Source organism: Calidris pugnax, unplaced genomic scaffold (genome assembly GCF_001431845.1).
Source record: "Calidris pugnax isolate Ruff unplaced genomic scaffold, ASM143184v1 scaffold174, whole genome shotgun sequence".
NCBI lineage: Eukaryota > Metazoa > Chordata > Aves > Charadriiformes > Scolopacidae > Calidris > Calidris pugnax.
Window position 1 is genome coordinate 936,998 of NW_015090907.1, and position 10,933 is coordinate 947,930.

At 60.4% G+C, this 10,933-nt stretch overlaps 1 protein-coding gene across 1 annotated transcript in view; it reads right to left on the minus strand.

Annotated features, from left to right (window-relative positions):
- LOC106892165 (forkhead box protein O6-like) overlaps nucleotides 1-10,933 on the minus strand; it is a 73,045-nt gene that overhangs the window by 56,606 nt on the left and 5,506 nt on the right. Inside the window, exon 5 of the mRNA XM_014949158.1 lies at nucleotides 9,257-9,401. Within this exon, the coding sequence (XP_014804644.1) occupies nucleotides 9,257-9,401 (145 nt within the window). The remainder of the gene's footprint in view (nucleotides 1-9,256; nucleotides 9,402-10,933) is intronic.

Below are 10,933 nucleotides of genomic sequence, written 5' to 3' on the forward strand. Positions count from 1 at the left end.
TCCCCCGTGGCCCTGTCACCCCTCGCCTCCTGTCACTGTTCCCCCTGTCCCCCATGTCCCTGTCGCCCCTGTCCTCCTGGTGCTGTCACCCCGTCCCCCCTGGCCCCTGTGCCACTGTCCCCCCTCTCCTCATATCCTTGTGCTGCTGTTCCCCACCCCTCGTGCTGCTGCCACCACCCATGTCCCCTGTACCTCTGTCACCTGTGTCCTCCATGCCACTGTCACCCATGTCCTTGTGTCCCTGTCCTTCCATGTCCCTGTGTCCCCCATGCTCCCTATGCCCCCACTGTGACCTCCGTTTCCCCTCGTGTCCCATCATGTCCTCCTGTGTCCCCCCGCCCCCCGTCTCCCCCACACTGCTCCGACCATCCCCACCGCCGCCCCGTCCCCCACACCGGCCGTGGCCCCGGGGACACTGCCACCCGGCCACCGGGCTGGCACTGGGCCTTTGTCACCCTGGCTGCCACCGGTTGTGCCGGTGCCACAGGCCGGCACGTGCCAGGCTTTTCCTGCAGCCCCGTTCCCCGTCAGGGGACAGGCTGAGGTCACCCGAGCAGCTCCGAAGCTGGTGGTTCCAGCCTTGAAGTGCTTGGCCTGACAGCTCTCATAATATAATAAAGTATAATATAATCTAATAAATATAATATAATGTAATAAATATAATACAATATACAGGAGGGACTCAACAAGTGCTCTGTTTCACACAACCTGCGGGCGGTGGAGGTGGCTGTAGATGCCCCACCGTCCCTGGAGACACATCCCAGCTGGTGGGGGCTGAGGGGTTTGCGTCCCCCCACCACCCTGTGCCACGTAAATGGGCACCTGCTGGCCAAGCCCCACATCTACTGGTTCCACTGGTCCAGGCGGGCTGAGCCAGGTGCCACCACGTGTGCCCTGGCCACACGGGGTGTGCGGTGCCCGAGCAGCCCTGGGACAGACCTGTCCCCAACCCCCCCTGACCCCACAGACCCCAGGGTGGAGCCAGCCCCCACACCCCTCTGCGCCTCCCTCCTCCCCGCAGCATTTCTCCCGGGATCTCTCCCAAATTTCCCCTGTTACAGTTCACACCCACAGTCTCCTTCCCCGCGGTCCCAGAGGGCAGGATCATCCCCTCCTCTCTCCTTTTCCCCACTTGGAGCCCAGTGCTGTTCCTTCCCTGGGTCTTGCCTTTATTAGTCAAAACCCTCCCACATTTCTCACCTGCTCTTCCAGCCTTGTTTTTCCAGCCCAGGCTCAGCTCCCCAGTCCCATCCCGCACAGCCCTCCCCGTGGCTGCCTCTCCCTGCCCGGTGCCACCGGGTTTCTCCAGCAGCATTTCTCCTCCTCCACTGCAGCGGCTGCATCTCCCTGTGGTCACCCTGGGCCACCCCATCCCCTGGGTGACAGTGTCCTCGCTGCAGGGGGTACATCTTCCCATGGTCACCCCATCTCCTGGGTGACAGTGTCCTCACTGCAGGGGGTACATCTCCTTGTGGTCACCCTGGGCCACCCCATCTCCTGGGTGACAGAGTCCTCACTGCAGGGGGTACATCTCCTCGTGGTCACCCCATCTCCTGGGTGATGGTGTCCTCACTGCAGGGGGTGCATCTCCCCGTGGTCACCCTGGGCCACCCCATCTCCTGGGTGACAGAGTCCTCGCTGCAGGGGGTGGATCTCCCTGCCATCACCTCCTTGTCCCCCCAAGTGACAGTGCTCAGCGCTGTCGGGTCACCTCTGTGCTTTATCACTGCCTCATGCTGCAGAAACCCTAATGCTTGCTCACCCACTGCCTCAGTTTCCCCACCTGCAAAGCAATATTTACCCTTTTAGACAAGGGTGGCTGCTGGTGGCGAAGCTGACAGGCAGGTGTTAGGTGGCTTTGTGGCTCCTTGTACCTAAAAGCCACCAAAGCCACCCAGTGCTCCCATCCCAGGCTTGCATGGGGTCCTCCCTCACTCCTCCCCGAGGGTTGGAGCAGCACGTTTCTGGGTGCCCCAGCCAAGGCACCCACAGGCATTGAGGGGGGACACACAGAGGTGGGTGCTGAGCCCTGCACCCCCCAGCAGGGGCACGGGGCTGGCTTGCAGCTCCACCTCCCCCAGCACCTGGTTAATTATCACTTAACCGCCTGGCACCAGGCTGGAGCATCCCCATTAAGGCAGCTGCACGCTGCCGCCGGCCCCGTTAAGCAGCAGGACTGGCTGCTCAGCCAGCGCTTTACGGTAAGAGGAGCCTGGGGAGCAGAGCTGGGGGACACCGAGCTGACGTGTCCCCCCCTGGTCCCCACTGCCCCATCCCAGATGCCAAGCTGGAAGCAGGAGGGGGGTCTGTGGGGTAAGCGCTGGGATTTCAGAGATTTGTATTAGTTAAAAGCCTCCATCACCTCTCTCCATCCCCCAGCCCTGCTTCTCCAGGAGCCAGGGTGAGCACCAGAGCAGTGGTTCCAGGTGGGGAGAGCAGAGCAGAGCCTGGCTGGGTGGCAGGGATGGGAGGATGGGGACAGGGGGGCTACAGGACCCAGGCACACATCTCTCTCCAGCGTCATCCTCATGGCCAGCACAGCCCTTGCCTGATGCAGCTCCTTTCCCTGCAGCGTCCTGGGCAAAGACATCCTGTGGGGTGCAGTGCTCCCCCCAACTCCTCCCCGGCTGGCCAGGAAATGGGGTTCCCCTGGCTCCCAGACTGCGGGCCAGGAGCCAGTTTGCTCTTGACGATGCTGATGGCACTCAACTCCTTGGTTTGTCACGTGAAGCTCACACTTGAGGAGAGGGAGGGAGGGAGGGGGCATCTTACATGGATGTGTCCAGCTCCAGGGAAGTGGCCGGCACCCCCAAGGGGAGAGCAGGGGGCTGAAAGGGAAAACGGGAGCTCAGTGGGGATGGAGCGAGTGGGACCAGCTCTGATACGTCCTGCCATGCACCTGATGAGCTGCTCCGAGCAAGTGACAATGACACCAAGGGGGGCTGCAGCTGCCCTGTCCCAGCAATGCCCCCCAGAATGCAGCAGATTGTGCCCACCACCAGCAGTTGGATGCTCCAGCCTGGGGACTGGTGGGTGCTCTAGTGCCTTGGCTGCTGCAAGTCACCCGCAAAACTGATCTGAATGGTCCCAAAACGGTCTGAACAGGAAGACCTCCAGTGTGACCCACGCTGAGCCCCACAGCATCGGCTTCCCAGGGCAAACCCTCCTCGGGAAGGGGGAATTGGGACGGCAGGGGGGGATCATACCCACCAATTAGAGACATGAAAGGAGAGGGGTCAGTTGTGGGATGAGGAGGAGGAGCAAGAGAAGGAGGAAGAAGGAGGTGGAAAGCGTCTCCTCACTGATCCTGGGCAGGGTGGTGCAGCCTGAGCCCCTGATACACCATCTCCCCTGCAGCTCTGAGCAGAGCCAAGGCTTGGAGTGCTCGCCCAGTGCTGGTGTCACCTCCTGTCCTAGCAGGCCAGCAGGAACCTCCATCGTTCTTCCACCTGAATAATTCCTGCAACAGCTCATGCATACCACCTCCTCTGCCCTCTTCACCACCTCCCTCCACCTCACCCCTGATTTAGACATGAGGCTGTTTTGAAGCCCCCACCTCCCCCACTATCCCTGCTGGGGGGTGCCCAGGGCCCATAGCAGAGCCCCACGGGTGGTGGTGGAGCTGTGGGAGCCAGTGTGGGAGCCGAGGAGGGACCGCGCTGGGCAGTGCCCCACTAGAAGGCAGATGGGGATATCTGCCCATGCCAAAAAAACACCAGCAGGCTCCAAGGACTGCGTTCCTGGCCAATCCATCTTCTCTGCCAAAGAAAAATGCAGCTTTCAGCATCCCGACAGAGGGTACCCGGCTTCAGGGGAGCTCCCCTGGCACTGGTCTGGCTGGGTGAGAGGAGAGCGAGCAGCAGCGAGGGAGAGGGGAGCACCTCCAGGGTGCCCATCTCACCCCACAGCCCATCACCCTCACCTCAGGCCACCCCAGCAGCCCCCCCAGTCTCACCAGGAACCAGCAGACAAGATTTTCCACGGGTGGCTGCAGAGAGCCGGGGGGGAAAGCACCAAGAAAACCCCAGCAGCCTTCAAGGCGCTTGCGCTGCCCTGAGAGGAGAAGGCACACGCGCAGCCCATCCTGTGAGATGGAAATTCACCCAAATGCTGATTCGTGTCCCTGAAACGCCGCCTGTGAGGATCCGGCGTCGCCTCCTCACGGAGCACCCGCGTGTCGCCGCGCAAAGGGATCTCAAGCGGCGCGTATTAAAAAATACTTTCACGGAACATAAAGTGGAAGTTAAGTGAATGAAATGATAAAGTCAAAATGAAATATTTTTACTTTCCTGAAATGAGCTTGGTGTTTTGACATGATCGGAATAAACATTTTGACACTGCTGAAACAAGAAAGTCAAAGTGATTCTGCTAGACTCCTTCCTGGAGAAAATGGCAGCAAAATCAACAAGTTCCCAGGGAAAGATTTGATTTCGATAAACCTCTGTTTTCTGATGGAAAACCGTTCCAGACAATGTTTTTCTGCAGCTCGGTTCAGGCAGTAGGTTTCCAAGAGAGACCTGGGTCACCCACTTGCCGGGCACCTGACTCATTCCCTGGAGCCGCTGCTGGGAGAGAGGGAGGAAGGAAAGAAGGGAAGGAGGAAGGAAAGGAGAAAGGGAGGGAGGGAGGGAGGGAGGGAAAGCTGCCTCCATCCCGCCTGGGAAAGGGTGGGATGAGGAGGGATGGACTCACCATGTGCACCATGGGCTTAGATTCTCCAGTGTCTCATAAGGGCTGATGCTGAACACTCAGTCTGCACAAGGGGCTCAGGCAGCCCAACAGCAGCGGGGTTTGGCCCCTCCTTCATGTCCCTGTTCATGCTCACGCCATGTCAAACCAAGCACACCAGCAGGGCTAAATTTTTATACTTTTGCTTGGGGAAATTTCAAGAACAAATGTTTTCAGTGGAAAACCAAAATCGTTGCATTTTGGAAGTTTTGCTGGAGTTTCGCTGAAAACACAAGCAGACACTTTAGGAATAGGCTCATGTACCTGAAAGCTTCATTTTTTGTGTGATATGAGTTGGGTGGAAAATCTCTGATCGACCTTTGGTGTACACTGTAGGTATTAAATTTTACTCCAGAGCGGCTTTTGGGGGAATATCTGCTCTTTAATAATAGTAATGCTTAATAATAGTTTTCAATGGTAATTCTTGGTAGCAATTCCATGTGTTTCAATATACTTTTGCTCGATAGAAAGCGGTGTATGTCATGCAACAAGTTCATCAACCCTCTAATCTCACCTTCGGGCATAGCTCCCGTGGCCAAACATGAAGGCAGTAAAATCTCTCCAGCCCAGCACACTATTCCCTCTCTCCAAAAAAAAAGGCTGCATAATCTCCTCTGGGGTCAGCATCCCCCTGACAGCTCAGTGACTGGTTGCAGTGCCCCCAGGCAGAGTCCCCCATCACCTAAGGGGGGACAGATTTGGCAAGAGACCTTAGTGGGATGTGGTGGGCTCCTAGCCCTGGTGTCCCACAGGTGAGGCACAAAACCCTTGCCAGACACTTATTTTTTGTGTGGATGGATCACTACGCCTTTAGCATCCACAAGGGTGTCAGCGGGGCTGCGTCAATCCTGATGGGAAGCATTTACCAGCAGCTGAGCCTCTTGGGGGAAACTCCTCCACCTCCCAGGTCCATGTGGGGGACTGTGCTCCACGACCTGAGTCTCTGCTTTGCCCCCTGCCCTGCCATGGCCTTGGTGACCTGTAGGAAATCACCAACACTGGCCACCTCCCCCATTGTCACCCCTTGAAGGTGCTGTTGGTGGCCAGTGCGGAGCTGAGCAAAAGGCCACCTCAGCCCCTTCCGGCCACCACGCTGGGGGCTTCCCAACGTCCCTGCTGGGCTTCACCCTGCACGATGGCATCCCCGCTGGGGGCTTGGTTAGCCCTGAATTTGCAAGTTTGATTCCTCAGACTGAGATCAGTCACAGCTCCTTCAATGGCTTCAACCTCTATTTGCATTTAGAGGCGAAAACATTCCTCTCGGAGGTTGCATGCTAATGCAGCATCCAGGAATCCTGCATGATTGCCTCCTAGTTAGTCTCATCTGCCTGAGTGAGCTGAAAACTGTTAAACACATTGAGTGTGTCAGACCAGATATTATCAGAAATAAGACTACCTTTCGCTGGCACCCACGGCTTGCAGACACACAGCAAAGAGTTATTTAAATCTTTTCCAGCTGTCTCCCATGTTTCCAGAGAGGCTCAGCTCTGACAGGTCTTTTAACCCTTCCCTTCCGTTATGTGATGGTATTTTGGTTTGCTCTTTCCTCTCCTGGGCTTCAGGAGCCTCCGCTGGCCTTGCCCAGCTCCCCGTGGTCCACTCACCCCGGTGGGCTCCTCCCAGCAGCATCAGAGATGTCTCCCACATCCCTTCACCTTGTTCGTGCACCCAGCAGCCGCCCTGCCCGGAGCTGGGGCTGGCAGCCCCCGGTACCCTCACCCAGCCCATTCCCCTCCAGTTTTGGACCCCTCCAAACTTCTCTCCGCTCTTCCCATTTCAGTGTTGAACCCCAAAGCCTCCGGGCCGCCAGCCCGGTCCCTTCCCAGCCCGCCTTGGCGCTCTCCCCACCGCCGCCTCTTCCTCGGCGCGGGGCTGCCTTCCTGCAGCAGGCTCTGCCAGCGCTGCTTCCCCAGCCTGCCTTGGAGCAGGAGCAGGAATCGAGAGCGAAACCCCAGTTTGCACGGCCAGCGTGTTTGAGGAGGGCCATCTGGCCGGGCTGGCGGTCCAAGCTGAATTTGCTGGATGGTTTTGAAGGTCACTGAGCAGGGAATGAACGCACTTCCATATTTTCCCATATAAATACCTGCGTCTCCAAGGGAGAGAGGGGAGCGTACACCCGCAGGAAGGGGCTGTGCCCACCCTGCCTGGGGAAAGAGGGGGTGGGCAGGACCCCGGGGCAAAGAAACAGGAGCACACACACAGATGGGCACGCACACACACGTGCACACAGACGTTTGCTGACACACCCTGTGTGCGTTCCTGTGTGCACTTACATGTGGGCCACACAGACTCATGTACACATCTGTCCACACTCGTGTACCTGCACACACACACACACACGTGCATGTATGTGCACCACGCAAACACACACGTGCACCATGCAAACACACGTGTGACCATGCAAACATGCACACCCACCAGCTTAGAGACCCTGGTACTTCCAGCTGGGACAGACTCCATCCCCCAGCCAGGTGGCTCTGGCTGCCCTGGGCCATGCTGCTCTGGCAGCAGAGCTGGGTCCCCTTGTGCCAATGGGCTCCAGAGAGCCCCTTGTGTCCCCACAGCAGCCAGGAAGAGGACAGGAACAACCCAAGATCCCCAAGACCACTTGCTCCAAGCCTTCCACAGCCACCCAGCCTTGTCCTGCGCTGCCCAGAGCAGGATCCAACACCCAGCTGCAGTGCTCAGGACCTTCTCACAGCCATGCTGACCACCGCATGGGGACAGCCAGCCCCGTACCATCCTGACAGGACCAAAGCTCTCTGCTGCTGTCCTGGAGAGCCCTGGGAAAGCGCTCTGGGCTCCTGATGTCCTTGGGTGCCACCCTGGTGCCCACACCTGATGCCACAGAGCCCAGCCATATCTCCTTGCACCCGGGAGAGCAGATGCTCGGGGCAGGCAGCTGGATCATCGGCCAGGAATGAAGCATCCTTTGCGTGCGTGGGGCAGGGAGCCAGTGACTGGGGGTGGGGGGAGTGGAGAAGGCAATGCTGCTGGTCACCATGGCAGGAGAACATGTTTCTCATCATTGTGTGACACGAGGTATTGGGGGGACAGTATGGGGACGGGCACGGGTCATCGTCCAGCCCGCTCAGAGCATCTCCTGGTACAGCCGGCTGACATGTTGCTGGGCTTCGCTGCCAGCACCACCCTGCAGGAGGGGGTTACCTCCACCCAGGGCACAGACCTGGCTCTCACAGCCACTGTGAGGGTCTCAGCCCCAGGCCCAGCTGGGTCCTGCCTCCCCACCATCACAGGGAGCTGAGAACATCGCTGTGCCAGTCTGCACTGCCCCGGGGAAGTTGTGAGGGAGATTTGCCAGGGCCACGGCAGCTCCGGGTCCCTGCACTGGGTCCGTGCCCACTCCCACACACACCCCCAGCCCTGGCTCCCCTGGGCAGCCCTGCTTTGGGTGCAGGGAGAGCAGGAATGTCCCAGCAGGAGAGGGCACCCATGGGAGAGCCCATGCAGAGGTGAAGATGCAGCTGGTGATGCTGCACCTCCAGGAAAGCCTGCAGAGGAGACGAGGCTGGGCTGGGGGATCACAGGAGGGGCAGATGCTGGAGGGCTGGGTGTCTCCCAGTGCCTCGGGACCCTCGGCCGTGCCCGGGTGAGGTGGAGGGCTGTGCTCCCTGGCAGGGCCACACACCCCTTCCCCAACAGCCCTGCATCTCTGCCGCTCCAGCCAGGGCTGGCAGCACGGGACCGACTCCCCGGTGGATGTCCACAAAGTGGGGGGGTCCCCAGGGCTGCCTATGGCAGGAGAACATGTTTCTCATCATTGTGTGACACGAGGTATTGGGGGGACAGTATGGGGACGGGCACGGGTCATCGTCCAGCCCGCTCAGAGCATCTCCTGGTACAGCCGGCTGACATGTTGCTGGGCTTCGCTGCCAGCACCACCCTGCAGGAGGGGGGTTACCTCCACCCAGGGCACAGACCTGGCTCTCACAGCCACTGTGAGGGTCTCACCCCGTCACAGCCCCAGGCCCAGCTGGGTCCTGCCTCCCCACCATCACAGGGAGCTGAGAACATCGCTGTGCCAGTCTGCACTGCCCCGGGGAAGTTGTGAGGGAGATTTGCCAGGGCCACGGCAGCTCCGGGTCCCTGCACTGGGTCCGTGCCCACTCCCACACACACCCCCAGCCCTGGCTCCCCTGGGCAGCCCTGCTTTGGGTGCAGGGAGAGCAGGAATGTCCCAGCAGGAGAGGGCACCCATGGGAGAGCCCATGCAGAGGTGAAGATGCAGCTGGTGATGCTGCACCTCCAGGAAAGCCTGCAGAGGAGACGAGGCTGGGCTGGGGGATCACAGGAGGGGCAGATGCTGGAGGGCTGGGTGTCTCCCAGTGCCTCGGGACCCTCGGCCGTGCCCGGGTGAGGTGGAGGGCTGTGCTCCCTGGCAGGGCCACACACCCCTTCCCCAACAGCCCTGCATCTCTGATGCTCCAGCCAGGGCTGGCAGCACGGGACCGACTCCCCGGTGGATGTCCACAAAGTGGGGGGGTCCCCAGGGCTGCCTGCTGCTCACCTAACGGGCCCGAGTCCTGCACCCACAGCCTGGGCACCCCAGCCTTGTCCCGCCACGTCTGCTTGGTCCCCATTGGGCTTTTCCCTGGGAGCATCTCCTGGTACAGCCGGCTGACATGTTGCTGGGCTTCGCTGCCAGCACCACCCTGCAGGAGGGGGGTTACCTCCACCCAGGGCACAGACCTGGCTCTCACAGCCACTGTGAGGGTCTCACCCCGTCACAGCCCCAGGCCCAGCTGGGTCCTGCCTCCCCACCATCACAGGGAGCTGAGAACATCGCTGTGCCAGTCTGCACTGCCCCGGGGAAGTTGTGAGGGAGATTTGCCAGGGCCACGGCAGCTCCGGGTCCCTGCACTGGGTCCGTGCCCACTCCCACACACACCCCCAGCCCTGGCTCCCCTGGGCAGCCCTGCTTTGGGTGCAGGGAGAGCAGGAATGTCCCAGCAGGAGAGGGCACCCATAGGAGAGCCCATCCAGCGGTGAAGATGCAGCTGGTGATGCCGCACCTCCAGGAAAGCCTGCAGAGGAGACGAGGCTGGGCTGGGGGATCACAGGAGGGGCAGATGCTGGAGGGCTGGGTGTCTCCCAGTGCCTCGGGACCCTCGGCCATGCCCGGGTGAGGTGGAGGGCTGTGCTCCCTGGCAGGGCCACACACCCCTTCCCCAACAGCCCTGCATCTCTGATGCTCCAGCCAGGGCTGGCAGCACGGGACCAACTGCCCGGTGGATGTCCACAAAGTGGGGGGGTCCCCAGGGCTGCCTGCTGCTCACCTAACGGGCCCGAGTCCTGCACCCACAGCCTGGGCACCCCAGCCTTGTCCCGCCACGTCTGCTTGGTCCCCATTGGGCTTTTCCCTGGGGCTGCACCCCCCTTTTCCCTGTCAGATGGGCCGCCTGTTTGTAACTTGGGAGTTTCTCAACCACGGCCTACAGCGCCCAGGAAGCCCAGCCAGAGCTTTAGCAGACAGACATGGTGCTGGGAGGGACTTCCCTCCCCTAAACCATGCACCAGACCTGAGGTTCATGCTGGGGGACATCCCCCACCCGCCAAAGCCCCCAACAGGGAGGGTCAAGGCCCCCCCAACCAAGGTGGGAGGGAGGCAGGATGCCGGCCACGGCCAGCCCCGTCTGGAGCCCGGGGAGCATCCCGAGGGAAAGCAGCCGGTGCGAGGCGGGAGGAGGGTGAGGCCGATGGGGTCGGCACAGGACCCGCTCCCCGCTCCCCGCTGCGCCGTGCCAGAGCCTTGCCGGGAAGCCGGAGGCGGGTGCTGGCGTCTCCCCCAGCCTCACCCCACACCGGGTGGGCAGCCCTCCCTCCCGCTCCAGCCGCCCAGCTCGGCCCCAACAGAACCCCCAACCAGCTGCAAACCCCACGGCGAGGGACTCGGAGACACCCCAGGGCAAGGACGCCAAAAAAATATGCCTCCATCCTGTGGAAAATTACAGATGCTTTATTTTTTTTTAAAGGGTTAGGTGATGTGTTTTGGGTTTTGTTTTTCTTTTTTGCTCTGTTAGTGCAGGTATTTGTCAGAGGATATTTTTAAACGAGAGCAGAGCTCATTTGAAGAGGATAACCAGCCCAGCATCTGAACGGCCTGTGCTCCAGCATTCCTGCGGCTCGGGCCAGCGGGGACCTGCTGACCCGGCCAGGGAGGTCAGACGGGAGAGGGCGTGGCGGT